This window comes from Mauremys mutica, chromosome 18 (assembly GCF_020497125.1).
Source record: "Mauremys mutica isolate MM-2020 ecotype Southern chromosome 18, ASM2049712v1, whole genome shotgun sequence".
Taxonomy (NCBI): Eukaryota; Metazoa; Chordata; order Testudines; family Geoemydidae; genus Mauremys; species Mauremys mutica.
This window is the reverse complement of record NC_059089.1, coordinates 23,014,516-23,026,431: the sequence shown is the minus strand read 5'-3', so window position 1 is coordinate 23,026,431 and position 11,916 is coordinate 23,014,516. Positions and strand designations below refer to the sequence as shown.

The 11,916-nt window shown below is 39.7% G+C and overlaps 1 protein-coding gene across 5 annotated transcripts in view; it reads right to left on the bottom strand.

The window, feature by feature from the left end:
* Positions 1 to 2,574: 2,574 nt before the first annotated feature.
* SEC16A (SEC16 homolog A, endoplasmic reticulum export factor) overlaps positions 2,575 to 11,916 on the bottom strand; it is a 40,890-nt gene continuing 31,548 nt past the window's right edge. For 3 of the 5 annotated variants that reach the window (XM_044992705.1, XM_044992707.1, XM_044992706.1), the window contains 10 exons: positions 11,748 to 11,909; positions 11,001 to 11,078; positions 10,706 to 10,762; positions 9,939 to 10,044; positions 9,443 to 9,580; positions 8,385 to 8,479; positions 7,267 to 7,341; positions 6,592 to 6,651; positions 5,604 to 5,681; positions 2,575 to 4,223 (listed from right to left, as the gene is read on the bottom strand). In XM_044992705.1, coding sequence (XP_044848640.1) covers positions 4,155 to 4,223; positions 5,604 to 5,681; positions 6,592 to 6,651; positions 7,267 to 7,341; positions 8,385 to 8,479; positions 9,443 to 9,580; positions 9,939 to 10,044; positions 10,706 to 10,762; positions 11,001 to 11,078; positions 11,748 to 11,909 — 918 coding nt within the window. In that variant the 3' untranslated portion in view covers positions 2,575 to 4,154. The remainder of the gene's footprint in view (positions 4,224 to 5,603; positions 5,682 to 6,591; positions 6,652 to 7,266; positions 7,342 to 8,384; positions 8,480 to 9,442; positions 9,581 to 9,938; positions 10,045 to 10,705; positions 10,763 to 11,000; positions 11,079 to 11,747; positions 11,910 to 11,916) is intronic. The other 2 variants (XM_044992708.1, XM_044992709.1) reach the window with 2 other exon arrangements.

Here is an 11,916-nt window from a genome sequence, read left to right as displayed (position 1 = left end):
CCCTCCAGCCACCGGCCCTTGCTTGGCCAGAGCAGCGGCTCAACCTTTCCCGCCTCCTGTGCCCCTTGCGGGAGTCCGAGCTGTCTGGCGCACCCCCCACTGTCACCTCCCTGGGGAGCTGCTTGCTTACAAAATCAGACATAAACATACAAGCGGCGCAGCCCACTGACTTGGGGGGAGACACAGGAAGCCATTTACCAAATAAATAAAAAAATCCATTGGCATATAAGTAGTGTGCTTACATTTCAGCGTATAACAAGTCATTGTCTGGATGCAAGTTTCAGTTGTACCGGCTCTGCTAGTGCTTTTTATGTCGCCCGTTGTAAAACTAGGCAAATATCTAGATGAAGTGATGTACCCCCACCGACCCCTTGTTGAGAATCACAGGCCTCCCAGTTCAGCTTTTCAACAATTTAGCAAGATACCAGAAGGGATTAAATGTGATATACTAAGAGCAGCTATTTCTATGATAGGATACAGAATTTAGAAGGGATGATTCAGGGTATGAAACTGAAAGAGTTTAGGAAGAAACATTGTCTATCTGCAGACACTATTCCACAGCTATCCATTACATGGTATCCTGCAGTTGCTTCTAACACTGTCAGTTCTGGAGCACTGGCTGAAGTAGGTATGGCAATAACACTCATCCTTTAAACTGCACTAATTATACAAGCAGATTCTCACTAGAGTTAGCCAGAAACCCAGGTTTTTTGCAGTATACTTTCCACCATACACTACAAAACTTGAGCAAGAACAAATGGAAGCTTTTTCTGTCTCAGTTCTGGAAAGGAAATGTTTTTTAAAAATATACAAGGTAGAGCAAATTCCTAGGATTTTTGAAAAACTAGCACATGAAGTCAGAATTGATCTGCCGTATCAGTAGGCGGCCCTATGGGAAATCATTACGGATCAGAGGAGACACCATCTCACCCACTGCACCTGAGAGATGGAAGGAGAGAACTCGGTGCTTAATTTGTGCCAGTGCTTGCCAAGGCTGAGCCCTGGCACCTCTAGGCTTGGCAGTTCATAGCCCCGGCAGCTCTAGGCTTCTTGCATCAGTTATCAATGTAAAAAAATTACTTGAGCTGCAGAACCTCTCATTACAAATTAAGCACTAGGAGGACTTTCATATAAAATTTCTTTTGAAGATCGAAGTGTCAGTCAAGACCTTTCTTGCTTCTCAGTCTTAGAAACTGATTGAAGGTTAGATACATGCTACTAAATACTTACTTAAATCCACTTTTTTTTTAAAAAAGGGGAAAAACCTTATTGACTTGTGCTCATAGAGTAGGGATGCAACAGTTTTTAAGTATGTCTGTTCTAAGCAAGTGCCTCTTACTTCAAGCCGTCTGTAAGTGAACAGAAACTAATGCAGGTTTTATCATGGGCTCTTCCACACAAAAAAATTCAATGAATGTGTACATCATAAATAGGATCAGTGCTTGTCATCCCAAACTCACCACTGTATACAAACTAGCATCAAAATGCAGCTGCATTCTAGGTGGAGGAAAAAAATTATCCAAGGTCCCAGAACTTTTGAAAACTACCATAGGACCTTTAGTATCTATACCAAGAGAAGACCTCCCTTTTCAAAGGTTTCACAAGAACCACAGGGTCAAATCTTGACAGCTAATCGTTCCGACGTAGATAAATTAAGTTAATTGCAGAAGTATGAACAGCTGCCAGCATTTGACCCTGTGGTTGCAGGAAGTGTAGGCATTTCAAAAGTTAAGACAAAACATGCAGTGAAGATGTGAAGAAAAACTAATTATCCATGTCTGAACTATAAAGCTGCCTCATTAACATTAGTAAACTGGCTGTATCTGAAAACAGAAAACACAGTAAAAATAAAAAAAATAAGAACGCTAGCACTTAATGAAAAACATTTGAAGCTAGGAGGATTAGATTAGTATCAAGTCTGCATCACTGATGCTTTGTATAACATACCTGCTTGCCCTGTGACTCAGTTAATAGTAGCATATTATAAAGCTAAAAACATTGTGCTTTCTAAACCATTTCACGACAAATGGAAAATGCCACACACAAAAAAGTATCAAGGTGGAAGAGAAGATACTGACTACTTTTGATATCAGGCTGCAGTAATGCAAAACCAATAGGAAACAGCACATTTATAAAACCATATAAAAATCAGAGGTTTTGGGAAGGTTACCCAGGGATGAATCCTTTCAAAAAACCTTGTATGATATTTACTGAGAAGTGGATATTTAAACCAACTGTATTGCTTTTCTAATAAGCACTTTTTTTTAAATACTGTTACAAGCCTGCAATAAATTGGAAAGTCATTTATTTACTGTAAAATGGGTTTTAATTTTGAACATTAAAAGGAAAATAATCACTTTTAAATCAGAGGTTGAAATATCAATTTCCAATATATACAAGTTAAAGATTGGTAATGGATAAGTGGCAATCCTTGAGATCAGAGAGGCAGTATTCTCTAAATTATTTAAGAAGCCTGAAGTGTTCAGAGTTGTATCTCCAACTGTACAGAAAAGTTCTTTCATCCAACCAGCTTGCTAACCAATAACCACAAGAAAAAGTAAAGTGTGAAAGTGCTCCAGAGCGCAAAATATTTTATTTAAGAATTTACAGCGTCAAATCTAACACTTCGGAAAGATAGCAGCTCCCAGCTCAGAGGAAGCCTTCTTGAATTAAAAGATATTTGGCAGTCTCTAAAGCCAAGTATCTGAACAGGTTTTTAAGTTACAAAAGAAAGCCACACTGACTGCTGCTGACCAAGTCCAGGATTTAGAGTATGGACCATTACCAGAAGGCTACTAATTCCTCCAGGTCACCACATTTTAGTTCAAATCATGTATAATCCCTTTGGAAATATACATAAGGCTGTCCAGATCTCAAAAGGTGGTATTACCCAGGAAAAGGGGAAGAAAAAAAAAATCAAGGGCCAACATTAACAATTCCACATATACATTATTACAACTCATGGGCAGAAATGCAAGTAACATCAATCAGCTTCCTTGTCAAATCCTAAAGAAAATATGACCTAATGATTTAATAAATATTTGAAGTTTATTTTCTCTCCTTGTGGGCCATTTAGACTTTTCAATGCATGTGAATATTACACCTCAATAGTTTTCAGAATTTTCTATATTAAACCTAAAGCTTTTCAAGTTGATCAATAGAGGTCTAATCCATTTAATTTAGTATGAAATTCAGTTGTTAACTATTTAAGACCTTAGTTATTTTATTAATGGAAGTTCAAGAGCAGAGTATTAGGAACAGATTCTGGCACTCAAAAGGAAAACTATTTTTAAACAACTTTCAAGCTGTTACCACCTTAATTATATAGTGCCTGTAGTTTGAGAGAGAAAGCAAGTAACCATATTGCACTTAAGAAGAACACTCACTCATCAGAAATAGTACAGCATTGACTATTGTACAAAGAGCTTCTTTCAGACTATACAATTTGTTTTACAAGGAGTCTAAAACACAACTACATACATACTAGATAAAATCCAAATCAGACTAATTTTAGATTTTATTACAGTCACAGTTTTAATTCACTATAGGTCAATTTATTTATTTGGATGAGCTGTGGCCCCTCTCCCCTAAAAAAAATAAGCATGTGAGGCATTTCCCAGATGAGCATCTTAAACCTTCATATATTGGCAAATGCCAGTATTGTTTTATATGCATTACAATTGTGCATGGTCCTGTTAAGGCCATAGAGTATTCTGTTAAAAGGTGGACATGTAAGTCCTACACTGGGAGGGAAGTGTCCTTCAGCAATGACCCTGAAACCTAATTTATGTCTTCAAGTCACACTGGTAGGTTTAAAATCAACCGAAGAACTCCTCCCTTTGGTGGCAGTTTACAGTTGGTTTTCACAACAGACAACAACCACATCCTCCCCTGTTCATCCTTTTCCAACCCCAATAGGAGATTAGATCTTTCTAACCAGCTTTTAAGGGAACATGTGTATTTCTTCTAGTTTGGTAATGATTCATGTACATGAGCTACAAGTAGGGAGACCCATGACAAACGATCAGCCAGCATTAAATTACTGTCATGTCAATTTCAAGATAGCAATGATACTACTATGTGCCATAACATTTGAGTAGTTCTTAGAATGTCCAGAACTAGTGTAAGTGTTCCAAACATCAAGTCATTATAGTCTATTTCAATGTTGGGTATTTTCGCTGTCCAATTCTCCCCAGCCTTGAACTTCCAGTAGTTGCAGGAGACTGAAAAAGAAAGATTTATAAAAATCAAGTAATTTAATTGCTCTTCTCACCAACTAAAAGTCCTGCAAAAATCTGGTTACCTTTCAGAACAAATACTGAATTTTTTTCTGCTTTGAAAAAAGACAGGTTTAAAACAGTGGAGGTCTAATCCAATTCCCAGTGATTAACATAGGAGTTGGACTGGTCCACAAGCAAATTTAACATTCTAGCATCAATTCTACATGTAACTACTATCCATGTGAACTGCTTAACTATAAAACCAAAGTTTATCAGAGATTCAGTTAGCAAGGCAGAGAACAATTTGCTTGTCTGCTGCCATTAAGTATTAAGATGCTAAGCCACATTTCAGAAATCTGTTGTAACACACCAAGACTGATTCTCCACAGCACAGGTGTGGAGGGTTGCACGTGTAGGCACAAATTCAAAAGTGATGAATAGGATGGGAGAGCAAGGGAACCTGACCCAATAGTAACGACAGCCTGCTGCATGGCTACCCCGTTACTAGCCTAACAGCAAAGCCTAAAACTAGAGTATCTCTCGGGCCCCACTCCTTTTGACCCTGCATACTTGGTTGAGAGGAGCAGACGTAAAGGACTATGGCTTAGCACAGAGGTCGGCAACCTGCAGCACGCATGGCAAAGGCGGCACGCAAGCTGATTAGTCACACTCTGCTACCAGCTGGGGTCCTGGCCACTGGCCCCGCTCAGCCCGCTGCCAGCCTGGATGGACGGAACCCCGGGCCAGCAGTGGGCTGAGCGGGGCCGGGACCCCGGCTGGCAAGGGCCACGGACGGAACCCCAGACCGGCAGTGGGATGAGCAGCTCAGCCTGCTGCCGGTCTGGGGTTCCGACCGCTGGTCCCTGTAAATGTAAAATGTATTACTCGCACGCAAAACCTTAAATTACAGTAAAAAAAAATGAAGACTTGGCATACCACTTCTCAAAGGTTGCCGACCCCTGGCTTAGCACTTAATAAGATTAAGTCCCAGAACACTATGGAGGGCAGGACAAGCAGAAGAGATAGGCCAAGTGATTTGCAAATTGAAGGGACTAGCACCACAGAAACAATAGGAGAGCTGTAGGTGTGGATCAGAAAAGATGAACAAGAGTGAACAAGGGACAGAGATGGAAAAGAAGAGCATATGCAGAGATGAATCACAATGAGATAAAGGGCAGAAAAGAAAGCAGAGAGTTTGTCTGTATGTTTGAAACTGGTATATCATGCAACATCACTTTCTGAAGGCAGATATGAGCAACAGACACGAAGCAAGAGATTTCACCATCACTGTGAGCTATGTCGGAAACATTTTGCTACCTGGCTTTATTTTCAAGATACAGGAGCCCACACAGTTTCTCTAGCAACAATGACGGTTTCACTCACTTGTGCAAATTGAGAAGGGTTGTAGAACTGAACAGTTCCTGCTGGAGGTCCCCCAGAAGGTGGCACACTACGGAGAGGCTAGAAAGCAGATTACATTCCATTAACGCTATGTATTCTCTCTCCCAAGTTTTGTTTGCTTACTAGTAGAAAGAAGACACTTTAGAGTAGCAATGCCTATAATAGGTACAGAGCAGCAGATTGTAACACATGGATGCAAAATGTGTCAGCACTTTTTGCAACCTTTATTATTACTTGCTTAATGTAGGCATTGGCAAAATAATATCACATGCACGAACTGTAAACAGCTCTGAAAATCTAAGCATGCAAAAACAAAAGTAACAAGACACCAGTGCAGCTTTACTGAATTAGTAACCTGTGGTTTTGTTAGTAGAGCTTAGACCTCCCCCAAGAATAAAATATTCCATCTGTGATAACTGTTGTGCTTTATTGTAAGTACAAAAAAGTTTTATGATGTCAGCTCTTTACAGTGTACTGAAACTTAACAGCAGAGATGAAGCATTCCTTTAATTCCTACAGGGGTTGTTTACGGATGAAATGGGCAAGGTTATCATTACTGAGTTCAGAGTATTGCAGCATATTGCCTTACTGCATACTGCATATTGCAGTATTGCCTTAAATTAAAAACAAGCATATTCTTGCTTGTTTTTAATTTAAGGCAACTGACTACTTTGGCTCTTTCATTAATGTAAGGACAGAGTTGAGCAGAATTACCAAGTGAATTACTTATGAACATAAAAATAAAGCAAACATGCCTAGATTATGTGCTTTTTGATAAATGTAATGGTGAAATTTTGAAGACCCTGTTTAAGTGTTAAAAGGAACACTGCATCATACATTGTTTTTAATATTAATTCTGTGAAATGGAGGAGGGGGAAAATGACTTAAAGTAGCATTAGTAAGAAACTGAGCAAATGCAAAATAAAGGGGGAAAAAGCCAATGTAAGTGAAAATGGCCAGCCACATGTACCTGATTAAAATGCTGGCTTACTTCACGTGATAATGAACTCATTGAACTAGAGCGCGAAAGCTACAAAACAGCAAGAACACACACATACAAAAAACAAATAAAAATGTCGTCATGCATGTCACTGCCCCAAGCAGCTTTCAGTCATTTTATTTCATTAAAAATGAAGTTTCACTCTAAGAAAGGCGTAAACCAATTTTGAATTAAAAAAATGAAGAGCAAGAAGTTAGTTTAAATCAAAAGGGTTTTTTTTTAGAAAGCACAAAATTATAGATCATTTAGTAGGAACAAAGGTGGCCTGGCATATAGCGATCTATTCTCCTCTGCGTGTGTCAAGCATTTAATATTAGTGAAATTAAATGCATGAACAGAGGCAGGACCCCCAAAGAACTGTTACTGATACTTTGTTCTGAAAAGACCTTTCAAACTTTTGTTCAAACGAACAAGGTGCTCTTGCAGCAATGAAATTAAGACATTTAGCTTGTACTTTGCTTATGGAACTGAGGGGCTCTTTTGTTTAGATTTTGAGGCAGTAACTAAGTTTCCATCTTGGCTAGTCATCAGCAATTGAATCAGTTACTTGCTGTTTTAGATTATGCAGGTTAAAACCATTACAGCCTGGTGGTTAAAATACACTGCACAGAGGCATTAGTTGACCCACTTTGAAGCAAGCCTTACCTCTCCTGACTGGGAGCCATCTGGATTGGACCCAGGGAGTTCAGAACCAGGTGGAAGCATTGTAGAGTTTAAATACTAAAAAAAAAAGTAACCCTATTCATTTTCAATATCTTCAGTCAGCGAGACCCAATGCAGATTTCCAATGGGATTCTGTTTTGCTTTATGCTTGTACTAAAACTTCTGAAGCAACCATAATGCAATACACTGAGATATAACAAACTTCATCAGGCTAACACTGCTGAGCAGGCTGCCATGTTCTGCACAACCTGAAGCTTTTGGGTGTCCTTCAAGAATAGCCCTGAGAAGAGCCATTTTACTAAACCATCAGGGATTGAGTCAGGTGAGTACACTGAGATTCAATGGCAACTACTGCAGGGAAAGAATGAGTCGTTAGGAGTTCTAATTAGGACTCATTTGTATTATGGTAGCACCCAGAGAACCCAAGTTAGATTGAGCCCCCATTGTGCTACTGCAACAGAGTCTTTGCTCCAAAGAGCTCACAATGTAAATATCTGAAATCTACATCTTAAATATGTGGAGGTGAGCAGAAGAGATAGGGTATTCTATTAATAGGTTATTAGTATTACAAAATTCGACATTTTGGGAAGAAATCATAAGACCAAAGAATTCTTGCCCATGTACTGACTGATATTTCAATGACGTAAATGTGGCCTGACTACACAACACAGTTATGAGCAATATGAACAATAAGGTAAATAGTACTGAAGCATGGAAAAGATGCTTCATCTCCAGAGGGAGTAGATCATGTCACTCTGAGGCTATAAGTGACCAGTGAGATATAAAGTGACTACCTACATATTATATACTAGGAAAAATAATTAAGGGATCCTAATCCTATAGGTGCTCTGCCTGTGGACCCACACTGAGCGCCTAAAAAACTGGGGCCCAGGAAAAGTTTTCCATCTTCCTTCTGCCCCTGTGTTTCCTCTTCTGTCTCCTTTTCCTAGCTGTATCCCTTCTTTCACTAAGGGTTATTTATGTACAGGTATAACATGCCTTTTAAATTACACCACTAGGAAACTGCAACCGTAATACTTAGTTTTTCAATAAAAGTTATAATTGGATATGAATGGTGGTTTGCATCTTTACTAACCTACCTGTGGTTCTGTAGTAGCATCAGCGCTGACTTGATTTGCAGATAATGTCTGTTCTTGTGCCCCGCTTCCCTCCATAGGTTGCTGCTCCTCAGGAACTACAGAAGAAACAGGTTTTAACCAAAAATGAACACTGTATCAGACCTTACAGATAAATGAAGAACAGGATCAACAGTAGATCCAGGTTTTCAGAGTAGCAAACTGCAATCAGCGAATGAGATGAATTAAAAATCTCATTTGAAGAGTTACATTGGTTTGATATTAAAGGAAAAATATATTAGATCTATTTCCATTATTTCTTCCAATCTCCCCTCAAAGATGGTGGCAAGTCTTGTTCAATGGATGAGCACACAGCTATAGTTAGCCATATGCAATAGAAGTATATACATTTTATATGGGAAACCTTGGAGCAACACAGCAAACAGAGGACTTGCAGCAGGAAAATATGCTGGTAAGGCCCAGAAAAAATGATTCTGGGACAGGAAACAGCAGATAAGTAAGAAACGAAAACTGATGCCAAGTACTTAGCAAAATATGAATAAGGGTTGATGAATTATGTCACCTTGCACAGTTCAAATTTTGGGGGAAACAAAAGCACTTTTTGTCTAGCAAAGAACATACATTACTTCATCAGATTGTTTTATGAGATGCTCTTTGTGGGTTTAGTAAAAACTCCCATTTCCTGTTAAATAAAAAATGGAGTTACTACATAGCATCAATGTTTAAAAGTTTCATGTTGTTTGGAGAACAGGTGCTGGAACCATTCAGATTTGTTATTCTGAGGTCCTAGCTGCCCAAGACAGCTAAGAGGTAACCCCTTTTAGTAAACATTTTCTAAAAAGACGAGGTTTGTGACGTGCAGAGCTGTAGCTGTTTTCGCCCAGTTGCAATCTCCAGGCTAATATGGAATTCAATGACTTTTAAAGAAGTTTTAAAGTTTAGACCAATAGTAACAGGAGTTAACATTTTTTGGCTCAAAAGGATATTTGTGATACATGTAATGGATAAGCATCCTTTAAGATGCCTGCTTCTTGCAGTTTATCTGCATTGGGTTTACGCACCTGAGTTTGGAAGAAACAAGTTTGCAGGGATAGGCATTGGTGCCAAGGGGGCAAACAGGTCTGATGGGGCAGGAACAGCACCACTGGATTTCGCTCCACTTGGGTTTAGAACGTCAACGTAACGAGCTCTGGTGCCTGCTGAAACAGGACAACAAACATATGGAAATAAGTCAGCTTGCAGTAAAAATGTAATATGGAGACAGAACATGTCTTCTGGTTAGAACATCTTTCAGGATCAGAAACAAGTAGGCCCAAGGATCAAGATGGTAAACTGAATCACAGGATGTGGTGTTGGCAGCAATTACAATCATGATGCTAGTTTACCCAGCAAGGCCAATCCTGCCCACAACACCATGACATGGCAAGCTGCCAAGTGCTCATCAAAGAAGCCACCTCCAAAAGGGGTGGCAACTTCGCCTTAGGGTTCTTCACAACAGGGACAATCTTAAGCCTTTCCCTTTATCATGAGGAATGCCATCCACTACTGTGTGGTTACCTGCTTTTCTGGAAAAAATGTTGACACCGGGTGGACCCCCGGGCCCAGGTGGAGCAGTCTGAGGAGCTTTAGGAAACCCGGCTGGAGGTGGTGGCGGTGGCTTCCTCTGGAAGCAAAAAACAGTATTAGTCTTTGAATCGCATTTTTAAAGCGGACGTTTCTCTGTTTTCCTTTGCCACTCCATCAAGCATGTAATTGGACACATTCCCCTCCCTCCCCAGTTTAGCTCAGTATTTCTCAACCTTTTCAGGCAGGCAACCCCTTATTTGAAATCAAACATTTTCACAATCTCCTGACATTGATTATAAGCGTAAAAAAAAGCATCAACAGCAATATTTGACCTTAAAGAGTAAGGATGTGCAGGAGGGGATTTTTTGCTTTAGGCTATAATAAAACATGATGCCTCCCCGCCTGCCCCCACCAGCATCATGACTCTGTGGATGAGAAAAAGTGGTCTAAGTGGTGTCAACTCCCACAGGCCATAGTCTACTTTCAGTTACATTGGTGTAAATCAGAATAAGTCCCCTTAAGAAACTTCACAGTACTCACTGGATCCACACCAGTAACTGAGGGAAGAAACGGACCCAGAAAACACATCACTCACTCTGATTTACATAAATTGTTTACCACTTGCAGTTAATGCCATACTACATTTTAACCCAAAGTAAGCCAGCAAAGATGGCTTTTAAGAGCCACTATTTGGAAGTCCCATTATCTGATACTTATCCACTCAGGCAAAGAAAAAGAGAAACTCCTCAGTATTTTACCTCCTCTTCTGGTTCGTCTAAATTAACCCAGCGCTGTTTCTTTTCATCCCAAACAATCTATGAAGAAATCATAGTTCAAGATTAAGAGTGCAAATAGGTCACAAGGCTAGTAACCGGCAAATCATTTATAATATTAATTTTGAAAGCCATTTTCAGAATTAGACAGGCATTTTGAAAAAAACTTTATACATTAAGTTTTGTTTGGCCGCAAGAAAAAAAATCCATACTCTATGGACTAGAAAACAGTTTGAGCAAATTAACGTGTGTGATGTGTGCTGCGGTTTAGGGCCCTTACTGATTTGTTCTTATCATCTGGAAGGTGAGCTTCATTCTTTCCTTTTCCCATCAGCCAGCGAAACCAATTTGCACCACTCTAAAAATAAATACAAGGCTTTTTAGTGTATTCCTCTAAGAATCTGCTGATAGCAGATTTATAAAAAAATCTAACTTCATACAATTCCATTTCAATTAGTCCTTCATATAAACTGTATCCCAAGACAGTTTAAATGATAATCAATAGAGAAAAATTAAGGCTGGAAAAATTAATATGGAAAGGAGAAAGAGCTGGTAGCTGAAATTTGAAATCATGAATTTCAATGAGGCAGAGGGATACAAGAAGGCTGAGCCAGATGTAAGAAGCTGCAGAGGAGAAAGCTCTTCTCAGCTGAGACAAGTGTATGGCAGGCCAAGAGGTCAGTGCTAACTGAGCGGAAATGGGGAGTCAGACAAGTTCTGAGAGATTGGCTGAAGTCAGAGAAGGCAGTTTTGAACTGGCTCCTGACAAGAATGAGAAGCCAACTGCAATGTGTGTCATGCTTCAGTGCATGTAACTTTAGTGCATGCTGGAAAGCCAAGTAGCAGCATTCTGCACATGCTGGAGTCTGGGGCCTGAGCTGAATGTGTAGATTGAGGCTGCAATAGTCAAGACAAAATGTTCATCTGATGATTCAGATAGGCAGCCTCTCCCCCATTTTAGCACCATGATTTACTATAGATGCCATTAATCATTGCTACTTGTAACTAGATACCCATTTTAATTTACCTTTCTCACTGCTGGCTCCTTCTTGATCTCTTTGTTGGTCTCTTTCCCTTCAGGAATGGATGGAGGAGGAGGAGAGGGCTGCTTTGCTGCAGAGTTACATCTTTCTCGTCCTATAGAATGGGTGGAGGATTCTGAGGTGGTCCGAGATCTTCGCCCATAGCCCTGCATT